Consider the following 18,052-nt stretch of genomic DNA (forward strand, 5'->3'; position numbering starts at 1 on the left):
TGAGTTTTTGAGAGGTCTTTCCTGATGATGGTCCTCTCTCATTTCATGGACACAAGGACAAGTTTGAAGTTTGCCTGTTGAAAACTAAACCTCCCCCAATACTACATTCAAAATATCTATACTGCTTATCCCGGTTTAGTTGTAAGCCTGGGCTTCCCTATCCCAAGCCACTTCAGTCAATTCATCCAAAGGGATCCCGAGGCATTCCCAGGCGCGCCTTGAAATTTATTATCCCTAGCGTGTCTGGTTGTCCCCAGAGCCTCCTGCTGATGGGACATACCCAGAACACCTCCCAAGAGAGCTCTCCAAGCAACCTTTGACCAACTTGACCAATGGCGTACCCTCAACATGAAAGAGCTCGAGCTCTACACTAAGTTCCCTTCTAGGTGACCAAACCTCACACCCTACTGCTAAGGGCGATCCCAGAAATTGAATTTGGCCAGTTGTATTTGGTATCATGTTCCTTCGTCATGACCATAGTTGTATATGACTGAATGCTGTGATGAAGTTCTTCATAATGAATTTAAAAAGCAAAGATAGCATACATTTTGGGTTTTTTAAAAATTAACTGAAGTATTTACAAGTCTTTTACTCTTTTAATATTGCTGATAGACAAATATTCGATCTCAAAATATACCATTAAAATATGTGGGTAAATATGATGTGATATGATATGATGATAACCTTAAAGGTTTAGCTGTAAATTATAGTCAGCAATATTACCTTCTTCTAGCTGTAGCAAACTTGAGTGGCTGGTTAACGGAATTACTTTTAAAATGAAGTGACTAGTAACAATAATTACCTAACAAACTGCCTGCTTAGGTACCTACTTACAGCGCCGCGAAGAAGTATTTGCCCCTTCCTGAGTTTTGTGTTTTATGCCAATGTATCACTCACAAAGTTTTCAGGTCATCAAACTAATTTTAACATCACACAGAGACAACCTGAGGAAATACAAAAGGCAGTTTTGAAATGTTGATTCCATGGCTAAAAACCCCCAAAATAAACGTTCTGGAATGGGTAAGTCAAAGTCTGGATTTAAATTCAAGTGAGATGCTCTGGTGCAACGTTAAACGGACAGTAGATGCTAAAACCCCTCCAATATGGCATAGTTGAAACAATTTTGCAAAGAAGGGTGGGCCAAAATTCCTTTACAGTGTTGTGAAAGACTAATTATAAATTATTGCTGCCAAATGTGACCCAACTCACTAATAGGTTCATGGGGAAATTTTTTTTTCACATAGGGCCAGATTAAATCAACATTTCAAAAGTGCAATTTCAATTTAAATTGGTTGTTTCTGTGTATTAACAAAATTGGATTGATGAAATGGAACCTTTGGGAGTGATCATCCGTCCATCCATCCATCCATCCATCCATCCATCCATCCACCTACCCACGTACCTGCCTGCCAAACCACCTACCTACAATCTGTAAGGGAAATTATGTCTAAATGTGCCTTTTATACTATACTATACTCTATCCAATATTCTATCCACGTGGATCCACCAGTCCCAGTGCAAATGTAAAGTTGGCTGTTTTGAGATATGTGCATTTATCAAAATTCAATTAATTAATCTGTTTTTATATTCCTAAATATAAAAACAATCTCTCTCTCACACACACACACATATATAGTCACGTTTCAAACATCTGTCTAATTTCATCTTTTATACGTTTCTCTATCTTATATCCTTTTATTGTGAAGTCGCGCTCATGTGTGTTCCTTTTCCTGTTTATGTGTCAAATAAACCACACCTCCTGACCGGAGTCAGTTCTGTCGGAGAGATTTTGGCGAGATGGCTTCCCGGCAGTGCTGGCTCCTTCGGGAGGGAGATTTTAAAACTTAATGAGTGATTTCATCTGAGTAATTCTGCCAACAGAGAGTTTATATATTATATAGCTCTAACAGCAAAAAGGTCCAAAAACTACAACTGACTGAAGAGAGTTCTGTGGTATCGAGTGACTGGTGAAAAATCCATCATCCGCATTTAACTCCAAGACCTCTATCGGTGGGGCGAGTTTGCGGTGGGGTACCCAAGAGAATTGTACTGCTATGAGTGGTACCTGCATGTGATCAACCCAGACCAATCCTACACAAATATTTGGCCAGTCTGCTTTTTGCATTTGGGCTACCAAGGTTATGGACAAAAGGTAACCCAGTCACTGAACACTGAAACAATAGTGTCTGGCCAAAACATCACAAATGTCTACCAGAAAAAAGACTTTGAGAAGAACGAAGCCCTTGGCACAGTAGTTGATCCGGAAAATGAGGTGTTTGAAAAAGATCCATATTGGTTATTGAGAATATGTTACATGTCCTCAAATGGGGTTTTTCCTAGCTGAATGTGTGGTTCTAGATGTGGGCAAGGATAGAGCATACCAAATTCTTTGTTTTGGACACACATAATCGACTAGAACCAGAGGAAGATGACCTTGGTGAAAATTGGGTATTTCCAAGAGGTGAAAAATAATACCCATTCGACTCAAACACATGATATTGATATACTAAATTAGTTGCTAAGAAAAATAATCGCAGCTGTTTTGTATGCTCCTACATGCCTACGTCTGTCTCACAACATCACATATATGTTACAGCCATGGCTAGAAATGATGCATTAAGAATCGTACGGTCCACACAAGGTGAAGGGGTATCCACAGACCACCAAGCAACCAAACACCTTCGAGAAGCACATTGGCTTACTCACTGAAATTTCACCAGACAATTAATTTCATACACAAACAATATGGGCGAAGCATGGCGTTTCCCTGTTTGTGGTCATTTCAAAGTGTGTTCATTTCTTGTTTCTACTACAATCTCAAGTTTTAACCTTGGCAAATCCTCCAGGATAATCATTACCTACCTACCTACCTACCTACCTACCTACCTACCTACCTACCTACCTACCTACCTACCTACCTACCTACCTACCTACCTACCTACCTACCTACCTACCAACCTACCTACCTATTTTTTTAATAGTGCGATCTGACGAGCTGCAAAGGACAATCTCCTTTTGTATAGGTATTACAAACAAATCAATAGAATAGTAGGATAGAATAAAACAAGAAACTCACCTAGCGATCGACTCACCAACTGACCGACTGCATTCTGATGCCTTATTATACGAATGACTTTGAACTGTGATTACATCACAGTCAATTTGAACACAGCGACAACAATTGCATGAGTCTTACCTTGGTCAGCGTTGCCGTGGAAACAGAAGCAGCACAAAGAAGCTAGAATACACAAGAAGGTGTTAAGAGCAGCAGCACCGTTTTGCACAATCTATAGCGGCAATCAAGACGATTCAATGGCTTGCTAAGAAAATTTTAAATCAGAATATTGCAAATGACTCTCCGGACCAGAACATAGGGGGAAAGTAAATCTGAAAGATGTCACAAGAAGTTAAGTGACATCAAACTTTTTATCACAATGAGATAGGCCTTGGAATTTCCACAGTTTAGTTTAGATTCAGCACGGGCAGCACGGCGGCGCAGTGGTTAGCGCGTGCGCGGCACAGTTCTGAGGTTGTGGAAACCTCCTGCGTGGGTTCAAATCCAGCTACCGGCCCTACTGTGCGGAGTTTGTAGGTTCTCCCCGTGCTTGCATGGGTTTCCTCCAGGCACTCCGGTTTCCTCCCACATTCCAAAGACATGCATTTCAGGCCGGTCCAAATTGTCCCTGAGCGAGTGAGTTGTCTGTCCCCATGTGCCCTGCGATTGGCTGGCAACCAGTTCAGGGTGTCCCCTGCCCACTGCCCGTAGATGGCTGGGATGGGCTCCAGCCCCCCCTGCGACCCTAATAAGGATAAGTGTTACAGCTAATGAGATGAGATGAGATGAGTTTAGATTCCTCCATCGGAAGATATAGTTGTGAGCAATGTTCCCTCTAATTTTCCACGGGTCTGAGCGTTCACACAAAATCGGTGAGCAATGCTTGAAACAAGAGTGAGCAACCATAATCCCAAGTGTGGCAAGATAATTAATTATCAAACATGTCCAAAACTTGACATCAAGTTACATTTTGCGTGAGTTTCTGGCAATGCAAAATTTATTTTCTCTTTTGAATGAATTGACTCATGCAAAGGTTGTACGGCCTACAAACGTCGTTTGTTCTTACAATTCTTTCACAAGATATCCATTTCTTTTTATTTCTTGATATATTTTGTCGCATGATATTAACATTTTGGGGGGCTTATTTAGTCGGTTGTAAGATACAGAACTGTACTTAATCACATTTTTTAGTGGAAGTACAATGTTGGCAACAAGATTCACTTGATACAAACTTTTTCTTCTTTTTTCCGTGTTTTTTTTTCATTTTTTTTAACTCTTTTAAAAAAATCTCATTGTGTTTATTTTTTCCGAGCTGTTAGTTTTTTTCTTTTTGTTCTCTATTCACTTTTTTCCTACATTTCTTTCTTTTCATTTTTTCTGGCTTTTTTCTAAATTTTTCCTTCTTTTTTTTCTCTTCCTCTTGTTTCTTTTTTTCTCAGCTTTTCACTACTTTTTCATTTTGGTATTTTTAAATTGTTTGTTCTATTCCCCCATTCCTTGAAGTCATTTTGTGCATAATTTTACATAATATTTGGTCATGTTGGGATTAAAGAAGCAAAAACAACCTAAAGAGCCGGTTCCTTTTAGTGAGCCGAGCCGAAGAAGCTGGTTCTCGACAAACTCTACTAACTTTACTCAACTTCGTTCTACTCTGACTCGACTTCAAAATACCGCATTTAGGACACAACGTCAGAGGAAACCGTGTATTTTTACCTTCATGCACTGTAACTTTGACTTAAGTCGCTTCTTAATTAGTAATTTTGAGCCCTCATTTTTGTGCGCTGGCTAGATTTTCTTGTGCGCTGAGAATGTGTGAGCAGTGCACAATTGCTTAGAGGGAACACTGGTTCAGAGTCATCTGCGTAGCAATGGAAACTGATATTATACTTGCGAATAATGTCCCCTAATGGAAGCATGTAAATGCTGAAAAGAAGGGACACAAGTAATGAACCCTGCGGAACACCACAGGTAACACAAAAGGGCTCGGGTGTAATTTCACCATATTTAACACAATGCAGCCAAGAGGTAGGATCTGAACCATAAGAGGATGGTTCCTGAGAGACCAATCCATTTTTCCAGCCAATCTAGTAAGATATTATGCCACAACCTTTTCAAGTACTTCAGAAAGAAACCATAGGTTTGACACAGGTCTGTAATTACATACGTTTTCTGGGTCAAGGTAGTGTCGTTTAAGTGTAGGTTTAATAACAGCAGAATTAAAAGCTACTGGAACAAGACCTGAGGAGAGTGATATGTTGATAATATTCAGAACTGAAGGTCCAAGGACCCCGAGTAGACCTTTAAACAGCGAACCCGGAAGAGGGTCAAACAAGCAAGTAGTCGGGTTGGCTGTACTCACCACCTGTCTAAGGTTATCAAATGACAAATCACTAAATCGGGAAATAGTCAGTAAATGTTAATCACTCCATTCTGAGGGGAAAATTAATGATACCATTATGAAAAACAGACAAAGAAATAACATTTATAACATATCGCTAGTATTTAGTTGCACCACCTTTGGCCTTTATGCCAGCTTGCAGTCTCTTGGGTTCGGCTTGATGAGTGACAATGAGTAATTTTCATCAATCTGGTGCCAACTCTCTTTGATTGCAGTTGCCAGATCATCTTTGCAGGTCGGAGCTGTGGAAAATTCTTTTTCAATTTCCACCACAGGTTTTCACTTGGGTTGAGATCTAGGCTATTTGCAGGCGATGACATTGACTGGATGCAACGTTCTCCAAGGAATGCTTTCACAGTTTTTGCTCTGTGGCATGATGCATTGTCATCCTAGAAAATTAGTTCATTATTCCCAAACATTTTTTCAATTGAAGGAATAGGAAAGCTGTCCAAAATGTTTATGTAAACTTGTGCATTTATTGCAGATTTGAACACAGCAATCTCCCCAGTGCCTTTGCCTGAAATGCAGCCCTATATTATTAAGGACTGTGGAAATGTAGATGTTTTTTTCTTTATACAGTCCTCTTTGTAAATCTCACCGAAAAGGCACCAAACAAAAGTTCCAGCATCATCACCTTGTCCAATGCATATTCGTGACTCATCACTGAAGATAACCTTCAAGTATCCACAGTCCATGAGTGCTTCTCCGTAGCCCATTGCAGTCTTGTTCTTTTGTGTTCAAGCGTCAACAATGGTTTCCTTTTAGCTTTCCTATATGAAAATCCCATTTCCTTTTGGCGATTTTGCACAGTTCTGTCACATACGTTGACTCCAGCTTCCTTCCATTTCCTCTTCATTTGTCTTTTAGTGCATTTTCTGATTTCAATACTTATGGCCTTTAGCTGTTTGACGCCTACATATCTTCCTTGGCCTATGAGTATGCTTGACTTTAACAACCTTTCCATGCTGTTTGTACTTGGTCCAAATTTTCGATATAGCTAACCTTGAACAGCCCACATCTTTGGCAACCATATGATTACAGTTATCTACTTTGAGAGGTTTGATGATCCTGTCTTGATTCAAATCTTTTTCCTCAGAATTGAGTGATTCCATTTTTATTTCCCTGCACTTGCTCTATAAAAGTAACATTTACTGACAATTCCAATGTTTTTACTTGATTTATTTTTGTTTCCCTAATGCCAATATTTTGCATTTTAAAATGACCTTACAATTGTTTCATGTTTGTGATCTGAGTTCTTTCTACAGAATAAAACATCTGACTGAGGGCTTGGGTAAGACTGGTGATTCCATACTTTTTGCTAGGGGTTGTATACCTTAAACCTGTTGAATAGCAAAACGTGAAATGTTTTTTTGTTGTTGCTACTGCTAGCATTGTCTATCGCAGACAAAAACTGAAGGACTATCTGCTCTTCCTACTTTTGCTGACTATCGAGTGACGATTCCACTTACCTGAGTCAGTATTATGACCAACGAGGAGAAAAAGCGCATAATAATCTTTCATTGGACCGCTGATAGCTCAAGGTAGGTGAGATGCTCAAATTTGGACAATATATTCGTTGGAAGCATAAGGAAGATTGTCCACAGAGTTTTTCAAAAGCGCTACGGACCTCATTTAGATTTCCATTTTTTGTTTTGTATTTAAAGAACCATAAATAACTTTTTGAACATGTTTTTGGAGGGTGGCAAGCGGCTTGTGACTTCACAGCCACCCACCGTAGCATATGTCAGCTTTGACACACACAACATAGTTTCCACTTGATCTAACATAAAGAGCTCTTCAAAAACCAAGTTGAAGCTCAAAATGTGATCTCAAAATGTTTTTTCAAACAACTTTCATCTCTATAGATCATTTTTTTTGCAGACTTTTCCCTAACATTATTGCGACACATTTTTCGCGGGTAATGTGTAATCTGTTTAGTCCCGCAAAAGACGTTTTTAAGATAAGAAAAATAATTCCGACTATATTTCATAACAGAGTAGAAATTTCAGAACAAAATCTCATTAGATATACTGCCGCATATCTATAAACTTGAAGCAGAAGATTATAAAGTGAGCAAAGTTTAGCTACACAAATTCATAATCATTTTCCAAGTGGAGGGAAGTCAGAAAATGTCACCAGTACAAGTTACAGCCGCCCAAATACAAAGAAATAAAACAATCCCCCCCCAAAAAAATATTTAAACATTCTAAAAAAATAAGAAATCAGTTCTTTTCTTTTTTTCTCAAGTCTAGTGTTTTTCAAAAATAATTTTACAAGTACAATGATAAAGATTCAGCACATTTTTGAAGTTAATTCCGTGCTGCCGTTTACCTCATTCATTGTTGTTCCTGTATAAGCCACGCCCCCTCCCCATGTGTTGCATCACATTGAATACTGGTGACACACAACTAAATAAGCGCCTATGAAGTAAGCCCTTGATTACAGTTTTTTTTATTTAATTGTTGTAAGTACGGCTTAGATGTGCAAAAGAGAGAATATCGGAATATCAGTAGGGAGAAAGTATGTGATCTCTTACTCTGCTTGAGACGGTAACACCATATGTATTCATGTATATTCCCGTATTCAGTTGTATTTGGCAGGTACATACCTTTGTAACACTGGAGGAATGTAGGTTATATGTTACTTTGTGAGCAAAGGAAGAAAAGTTAAATAACAGAAGACATTCATGAGTTGCTTTTAAAAAGTAGTGAAATAACTAATTACAGAACTTGTCACAAAGAATAATAATTAATAGATCCGACAGGGCGCTAAGCCACACCCACAATAGTTATGTTATCCATGTATCATACGGGGAACAAATTGAGCGTCAGAAACAACGGTGAGCAACTCTTAAGTCGCTATTCCTGATAGCATAGCCGTATAATTTCTTCCTTATTAGGCAAACTTATCTCAAAATTCAGTAGACAAGGGTCAATTATTATATACAGAGTTATATTCATGGCATCAAGGTGTACATAGGGGTACATTCAAAATGTTGGCGATCTACGCGAAAGACAGAAGCCCTGTATCAACTACACATAGTAATAGATTCAGATTTGTGAGATATAATGGGATATAGAGGATATACAAACGAGTGACTCAGCACATCAAATTCCCCAAACGAGTGGTGCCATCTTCATCCATTTCCAGTCTCTGGCGGGGAATATATGCTAAAAAGGTATACTAACAAGGGCGCAGTGATATACTCAAAGAAAGTGCAAGTAAAATGGCCGCAGTAACTTACAAACTTCTCTAACTGACAAATAACCGACCCAACAGTAACAAAATAAAGATAAAACACTTACTGTAGAACAAATAACTTTGTTTTGGTTTCTATCGATCCTATGCACGTTGAGATGTTGAAGCCGATATCACGCTATGCATTGTGTGTGATACAAATAGGGGCCTGGCTGTCGTCTCCCTCGCGTTCTGAATGGCTGAAAACAGCGCTGTAGGATCTATTAATTGTTTTCTTTGTGAAGCATTACTCTAGGATTAAGGGTTATACAAATGAATTGACTCGAATTGTCTTTAGCCAATGGACACAAAAACAGCACGTCGCAGTAAGGATACAACATAGAGACATTTATTTCTTGTTTCAACAGCCAAACAGCCAACCCAGCAGGTGGCGCCGCTCGTCAAATGGAAAAATCAAATGAGAAACAATCGGAAATGTGCTTCTTTCTCTCCTTGTGTCCTTCCCTCCTCATTGTCCTTGTGCACGTCAGCTTGCTCATTGGCAACTTGTAAAACCCGTCGGAGGGCACAAACACACTGGCGAACTCATAACGCCATCACACACACACGGCGCCGTGATTCTCAGCTATAAAGCTGTCCTCACCTTCGGCAACGCCGAGCAAAAGGCGATCATGACGTCGTTGGTCTTACAAAACGAAGAAGAACAAAAAGACGAACATCATTCCTGTCCTTAGTTCTTCCACTTGGTCACTTTTGGAATTCCATATATTTATATCCATATATCATATTTATATATATTCATATATTCTTTTTACAGTGAAAACCACCATAGAGCGACGGGCTATTTGGTATCTTTTTCTTCGTGTTTCGTAAAGAAATTAGTTCATTTTTCCTGCTCCCTTGCGTCCATTTTGTGCTCATCCAGAATTGCGTGATGATGTTTTTTCTCAGGATCCTTTTCTGCCAGTTCATTGGTCCGGCTCTTTTAGTAACTGAGTGTGCGTGGTTTCACCGATTCCACCCATGTAAAGGTTAAGGAAGCAAACAGTTTCTCTGACCTGCCCTAGCATCGGGCCACCACCCGATGCGCCGCCGCTTAAATCCGGCTTTCGGCGTGCCAAGGCTAGCAGGTTCTGTTGCGCCTCATTCAGCAGAATCTGTGCCGCTTTCTGACCGTCATCCTGCCGTGGACACGGCACCGTGGAGTATTCGCCGGTGTTTGATGACATCACTGTGGTTTGCATACAGGAAACCTCGACTTCGTGGCGAGCCCGGACGGATGGTACAATGGGGATGGAGGCCAAGGAACAGGTCAGGCTTTGAGGACCGTCGTCGGGATGTGAGTAAACTGTGACAGCGGATTGCATATTTACTGGGGATTGAGGTCTTGGTTGAGGCTGGTCAGTGTCTTCCTTTTGGATGCAACTAAAAGGATGAATAAGAAAAGAGAAAGCACACAGGGGTGAGAATCAAAGAATGAGGAACATTTTATGTTCAATGGAAGCAGCTCAAAGCTAGGAATCGAGAATACAGTAATTCCTAGATATAGCGCTGTTTCGCTACTCTGCAGATTTTCATGATTCAAGATTCAAAGTGTTTATCGTCATATGCACAGTAAAGAACCACGATTCCCTGCACAATGAAATTCTTCCTTTGCTGTCCACACAGTTGCCAGCTTAATAAATCTAAGAAACTATATACATGTATACATCAAAGAATATTTCCGATATCAAAAGGATGAAAATAGAAGATTAAGTTAAGTCAATACGATAAAAATAAGATAAAACACAATTGACTGTAGTGCAAGAATAGTCCAAGTATGGTCCAGTTTAAAGTGTCTGTAGTGTTATAAAGTGTCTGTAATGTGCTGAACGTGTCTATGGTGTATTCATCGTGCATTATGTTCTGCATTCTGATTAGCTCAACAGTCGTCCCGCCCCATACCTCCCGGTGCGTCAATAACGTTGCAGTCTGAGTCAGTGCTCAGTAACCATCGGGCTCCTGACAGGAACAGGGCTGTGGGTCGTTTGGTGCATAAATCTTTTTGAATTTGAATAAAACACTTCGAAAAGGACAAAAGCATCTGAAGGCAGGCCCAAAAGCCAGAGAAAGATGCTTTTAACGCTGACAAAGTTGGCCTGCTCGACATGCTAAAGCAACATGATGGCCTGAGAATCAGCGGACCAGGCCTGTTGTATGATTTAATCGGACCTGTCGACATTTGAATGAATGAATGAATGAATGAATGAATGAATGAATCCGAACATCATAAACTAAAAACATGACAAAAACAATGACTCAACAACAAAAATAATGTTAACAACATGTTCGAAAAGGGGTTGTAAGAACCAGACGCTTATTTTCCCTACCCCTTCATCTTCCCTATTGATTACATTTTATAGATAGTTCCTCTTTTGTGACTAAATATAACACAATCTCATGCATATAAATAGGTCAGATATCAATAATTATAATAATAACAATAGTCACATATTTTATACACTAATCATAGTAGTACCCATCTATTAACATTATAATGCTACTAGTCACTAAATATCATTGTTACACCAATGATAATAACAACAATAGCAATAATAACAGTTATGATATAACAATAGTAACAATAACGATAACTATAGTTGTAAACGCAGTATTTCCAAACTCTCGTATCACTCATACCCCATTTTCTTCATCTCTGTATTCTGCCAGTAATGTTTTTTTGTATTTAAATTTGAACACGTGAATAGTTGGACATTGTTTGATCTCGTCTTGTAAATTGTTCCAAAGTTTGACTCCACACTCAGACACAAACATACTTTTCCTGGAAGTTCTCACCTTTGGGATTTTGAATTTACTACAGCCCCTTAAGTTATAATTTCCCTCTTTACGACTGAATAATTTTTGGATGTTTTCTGGCACTATGTTTTTGTTGACCTTAAATAGCAGTTGTGAAGTGAAAATTTTTACTTAATCATCCCATTTTAATAATTTTGACTGCAGAGTATATCAAAAGAAGAAGCGAGTCTCTAGGTTGTTTCCATTAAAAGTCAACATTTTTTACATAAATTCAACCTCTACGCTCTCCAGCCGCTAGAGGGCAATCTTAGGTTGGAAAGTGTGGTGAGTTGGTTAAGCTGTAAAACCGCATTCAGTTAACACATCCAATACTAAACATGAACATTTTTTCCCCCACTTTTTGGATTATAATTGGGTTGTCTGTGATTATGATATGTAGGGTAGGCAACTCATGGAGGCTGAATGATAAAACATATTAATGAAAAATGAAGCTAAAAATTTGGGGTTGACATTCTTTTACTAATCCTGCCCGTCTGGGAACAAAAAGTTGGGATTCGGCCCCAGAGCCAAACTGATTTTGACATCCCTGTGCCTAACATTTTTACTTTACATATTTGTCTTAGGGCAGCACGGCGGCGCAGTCGTTAGCGCATGTGTGGCACAGTTCATGTCTTGGGAACCTCCTGCGTGGGTTAAAATCCATCTCCAGACTTCCTGTGCGGAGTTTGTATGTTCTTTCCGTGCTTGCGTGGGTTTCCTCCGGGCACTCCGGTTTCCTCCCACATTCCAAAGACATGCATTTCAGGTGGATTGGCCGGTCCAAATTGTCCCTAGGTGTGAATGAGCGAGAGAGTTGTCTATCCCTGTGTGCCCTGCGATTGGTGTCCCCTGCCCACTGCCCGATGATTGCTGGGATGGGCTCCAGCACCCCCGCGACCCTACTGAGGATAAGCGGTGCAGCTAATGAGATGAGATGAGATTTTTATTTGTAGAGAACAAAACAAAACTGTTAGTAGCGTAATTTTATTTGTTAACCAAATAAAATAGGGTTTCTTCTTAAGTTTCAATAAGTAATTCAGTATTTAATACATAAATACATAAATAAAGGTTTATACTTCACTGATTTTGCCTATCACGGGTTGTCTTTGGAAAACAACCTCGGTAAAAAACAAGGGGTTACTATTCTGCAAAGTGAATTAATGGGGGGGAAATTAGGGTAAAGATTGACACAGCGGGTACAGGAAATAAAACGATATATAAAAGAAGATAGGAGAGAGAATTGTGGACAAAGGGTTGAGGAGCAAATGCCGAGATTTCATGATCCAGGAGTGAACACAAAGGATAAAAGAGCAGCGATTGAGTACAGTGGAAATAAATGATCTTTGCGAAACACCGAGCAAGTGTCACACCGCATAAATTTTATGTGAACTGAGAACTCTTTAAAGCGGAATGATCGAGGAGCACGGGTTCAGGATCGAGGAGTGATAATTGGGGCACAAAAGACTGAGAGTGGAGCATTGTGCAGACAATTTCATCAAGGATCAATTAGTATCGATCGAATGAGGATCAGGGAGAGAAGAATAAAAGTATCGATCTGTTTAAATATACTAGTGGCATTAAAGTTAATGCTTCAACGCAGCTCGAAATGTACTTTAAAGATTTGAAATGAGTTTAACTTGCTTTAACTCAAGTAAATGGCAGCGCTAGTTTATTGATCTATACTTCATTTATTTTTCCCTAATCCTAAACTCCTTGCTCCTTGATCAATTCTTGTTTTTGCCTAAGAGCCGACTTAAGCCGATTTAAACTTTAACGTTGACAGAACTAAAATAGTCATTTAAATGCACAATTGTTGGGCATTTTCGTCGTTGAGCTGGATCGCTGATATCGGGGTGGTTGAATCCCTTAACCACTCGGTCGTAGGGGCAACATTTCCTGTGGTGTGTTTTGGGCAAATACAGCCTGGTGGCGCTCATCCCTGTGCCAATTGTATTGGGATAGCAATCTACAAAATTGGGAAGTGGATCCTGGCATAGCAACAAGCATAAACTGAAATCTGAATGCACATACAATATAAAAAACAAAAAGAAAAACATTGCACCCCTGATCATTTTTAAGATTTTCCTTTATAAATATTGGTTCTTCGGATCAGCAAATTGATTTAGATGTATCACATAGCAGACAAACTAAGTGATATGTAAACAAAAGAATGCAGGTGTATACATTTCTGGTACCCCAACAGAAAAATATTTCAATATCTAGCATAGGGGTCACAAACCTTTTTGAAGCTGTTAAATACTTTCTGTTACTGAATGGCAGAAACCAATTATATATGCAATACTAAAATGAAGTTTTATCATGTTATTATGTATGGGTATGCTCTTTTTGCAGATATAGCCTATATATGCTTCTGATAGCTACCAATGTGGGTCTGGATTCTAGTTGCAATTAGTTTTGGCCAGTCTTTTTTACAAAACATCTCCAGTTATTTCAGGTTTGATGGCATAAAATGGGACCACAGATTTTCAATAATATTTAGGTCTGGGGACTGAGATGGTAATTCGAGAATGTAGTACTTGTACATCTACATTAATGCCTTAGCAGAATTTGAGCAGTGTTTGGGGCCATTGTTTTGTTAAGTATCCATCCCTGTTGCAACCCTAACTTAATTACTGAATCTGGTACATTGTTTGTAAGAATCTTTTGGTACTGACTTGAATCCATGCGACCTTCAACCTTAACAAGATTACCAGGACCTGCCTTGAAGCTGGGTTGTCCAAATGTGTTTTAGTATACTTCAACCAGACTGATGAAACTGGTGCAAGAATAACACAGTATTCGAAGGGAAACACTTGCTACCTAAAGTTAAATTTGGTTGTGGTTCCATCTTGCTGTGGGGCTGCGTGGCCAGCAGTGTTGGGACTAACACATTACAGAGGTACGCGTTCTTGGGAGGCAATTTTTTTCACTGTAACAAGTATCGTAACACGTTATTAATAAACCTTTTATAACTAAACTGTGGTTGCAACATAGTGCATTACTCTGCTACTTATTAAGGCAGATCATGAATTCCAACATTCTCTGATTATTGACTGTTCTTTTGACTTTCACAATGTAACCTATAACCCTCAGTCCGCCAGCAACACTTATGACGGCTGCGCATCTGTAGATTTACCAACAAAGTATAATTCAGTTACGGTGGTGCCATCTCAAGCACAGAAAATGAGATATGTATTTCTTCTCATTCTCCCTACCTTTACAACTATAAAATGATATGCTGAAATCAGGGGGTCAATTTATATTGTGTGTCACCAATAACAAATGGATGCAAGCATGTGGGAAGGGGCTGTGGCTTATAAAGAAATAACAAGATTAATGGGACAAACGTGAACATAGCAATTAAGGTAAAAGTGTGCTGAAGTTTTGTCTTTTTATTTGTAAAAATATTTTTGCAATACACTATGCCTGGAGGAAATAAAGAAAATCTCTCGGACAATACCCAGAAATAGAGAAGGAGATATTTGAGGCGCAGTGGTTAGCGCGTGTGCGGCACAGTTCTAAGGTCTTGGGAACCTCCTGTGTGGGTTCAAATCCAGCTACCAGCCTACCTGTGCGGAGTTTGTATGTTCTCCCCGTGCTTGCGTGGGTTTCCTCCCACATTCCAAAGACATACATTTCAGGTGGATTGGCCGGTCCAAATTGTCCCTAGGTGTGAATGAGCGAGCGAGTTGTCTGTCCCTGTGTGCCCTGCGATTGGCTGGCAACCAGTTCAGGGTGTCCCCTGCCCACTGCCCGGAGATGGCTGGGATGGGCTCCAGCCCCACCGCGACCCTAATGAGGATAAGCGGTACGGCTAATGAGATGAGATGAGATCTTTGAGTGGTTTGAAGCCCAGATACAAAATGGTAATGGAGTGTCTCGAAATGTTTGCCTGCAAGCCCCAAGAAATGTGAAGGGTTTACTATTTCCACAAGTAGGTGTTCACAATTCCTCTTCATCTTTTTATTGCATGCCTATTTTTAAGCAGTTTTAGCAGGTCTGCTTCAAAGCGAATATACACAGTAATTTGTAACTACCGTTGGATAGTTACTTTCAGAGTGATGAGCTACTTTTGAGTGTCAATGATTTGGCTGGTTAGCAGAATTACTTTTAAAATGAAGTGACTAGTAACAGTAACTAATGACTGTTTTTCAATAATCCGCCCAATAGTTCTGGTACTGGCAATCTTGTTTAGTTGAAGACTGCATGGACTGCATTTACAAACACTGTTTCACCATCCATCATCATTCTGCCCCTATCAGCTTCCCTATCACATCACGGTACAGTGTCTGATTTCTCTGCATCCAAACGCACATTGACTCGAGTCCTCATGGTGAAGAGACGCTCATTGACCGTCTAAAGAAAACCTTTGCCGCTTTTATCTTATCACGGGCTGGTGCAAAAACGGTGAAACGTCTCTGCGGCGATGACGCGGTGGATAAGGGAGGAAGAGGCTAATTCTCCAGATAACGTCAGCAGACCAAAATTGTCTGATGCCGGCGAGCGCAATCAGATAGAAAGCGTGTGTGAAGGAGAGGCGCCGTACCACGAACTGCACCGCCAGACTCGGAGGCGCCCGGCTAACGTACCCTTATCTCTCAGGAAGCGCATCATTACACACTCTGGCACAATGTACACACACCGTGCAGTAACACGAACAGACTCGAATGCACACTACTCGAAATCACACACAGACTAACAGACTAATACTGTATTCCAGGGGTCACCAACCTCTTTGAAGCTGAAAGTTACTTCCTTGTTACTTTTTGTGCAAAGGGTTAACAGTTTAATATACACTTATGTAATGTCAACTGTTTCTGTTTTTTTTTTTTAAACTAATAGTGTTATGAGACTTTGTCTAGTGTGCCGCAGGAAATCTCTCAATTTATCTTTGTGAAAAAGCATTTTCAGTATCTCTTTTTCCCTTACAGTGATCAAGTTACTGTAACATTCATCCATGTCAGTAGATAGAAGCAGATTAACAGATAACCATTTTTAAAATTGTATATGCCAATTATTAGCTCATGAGGTAGTACTGGATATCTAATAACCCACTTGTTCAATGAAAACGCTTAAAAGGACACTATACTTTTGGCCACTAGATGCCACTGTATTGTGGAGTAATACTGAAAACAAGTGCTACAAAGCACCGGGTAGATTGGCCAACTATTCGGACTCAAAGTGAGTAAACTTCACAATTTTTTTTTCATTGTTTTTTTTATACATACCTTTTTGTTTTTGGGGGTACTCGCAGCAGCAAAACTGCAGGGGATCATGTCATCTCCCTCTAGGTGAGCCTTGAGTTGTGTAAAACTAATGGAAATTTCTTGACCCAGGAGTATTTAAAAAAAGGCACGTTTGTTAGGTGATATATTTATAATCATTTTAAATCAAAATTGTTTTTGTTTTTAAATGAATGGCAATTTTTTTACAAGTAGGATGTGCTAAATAATAATAATAATAATAAGCTCCTTTTGAGATTGCACTGTAAGAATAATAAAATAATTCGAATAAAGTAAAAATATTACATTCAAAGAAATTTGGGTGGTTTAATAATTATTCTCCTTTTTTTTTTTTACTAAAAACAACCCCCCAAAAATAAAAATAAAAAATCCTAGAAACAGACAAAGTTTTCAGATTTTCAGTTTTTTTATTGTTAGTTTTTGCAGGAAAAAAAGCTAAGAATATAGTAAAATTTGAAAAACTGGTTCAAATATAATACATTTTAGATTTACAGCAAAATTATTAACCAGAATAAACAAACTGTATTACCTCCTGAGCCGCACACACCACTAATGATAAAAATAACGCACTGCAGTCAGTTTAGGCAACGTGATAATAGAAACAAACATGAAACAAGTCCTGGCAACTAATTTTTGAACATTTCAGACAAGTTGTACCTTGGCCTTAAAAAGTTTAAGAAACACTGATCTAGGTATTATCATGCTGTTACTATGTTGTTACTAGGTTGTAAAAATAAGACAAAATATGCTCAGTCAACTAAAAAAACATTTTTCATGTAATTCTGGGGTAATATAAATATAATCAATAGGCAAAATCTAACAATATATATTCAGAGTTTTTATAAATACACGTTTAGGTATGTAAAGAGACAGATCATGGTAGTTTTTATTTAGTCCATTTAGAAAACCGTTGTTTACCAATATAAAATAACACTTATACTCATTTTCCATTGTTACCTTTTTCAAAATTCCTAGAAAATCACAGTGACCCATCATTGGTGAGTTTTTTTGGAACCACTCCGCAGGCTACCAAGGTGTTGTCGGCTATCAGGTTTCCAGGACACCATGTTGGTGACCTCTTCTGAATACACTACATGCCTAGAGTTTTGAAAGTAGCAACACATCACTATTTATTATTTACCAAAGCAAGGGTCTTGTCAGGTTTCAGCACGCCGCTGTCCTTTAGAGGGCGCCAAGGAGCAGATTACTGGAGGATCTCTACACCTGCCTCTTATCTACATACCTGAATGTCATCCCTCCATATTATGACTGTGCCAACAGCAAAAGCTGTCAGATCATTGCTTTCCATTTTAAAGTTCCTTG

At 39.2% G+C, this 18,052-nt stretch overlaps 1 protein-coding gene across 2 annotated transcripts in view; it reads right to left on the minus strand.

Moving 5' to 3' along the window:
* Positions 1–9,017: 9,017 nt before the first annotated feature.
* Positions 9,018–18,052, minus strand: part of nrg3a (neuregulin 3a) — a 296,751-nt gene continuing 287,716 nt past the window's right edge. For both annotated transcript variants that reach the window (XM_088351606.1, XM_088351605.1), the window contains exon 9: positions 9,018–10,076. In XM_088351606.1, coding sequence (XP_088207732.1) covers positions 9,620–10,076 — 457 coding nt within the window. In that variant the 3' untranslated portion in view covers positions 9,018–9,619. The remainder of the gene's footprint in view (positions 10,077–18,052) is intronic.

The sequence above is a fragment of the Urocampus carinirostris genome, chromosome 13 (genome assembly GCF_059441175.1).
Source record: "Urocampus carinirostris isolate Australia breed hairy pipefish chromosome 13, RoL_Ucar_1.0, whole genome shotgun sequence".
NCBI classification, from domain to species: Eukaryota; Metazoa; Chordata; class Actinopteri; order Syngnathiformes; family Syngnathidae; genus Urocampus; species Urocampus carinirostris.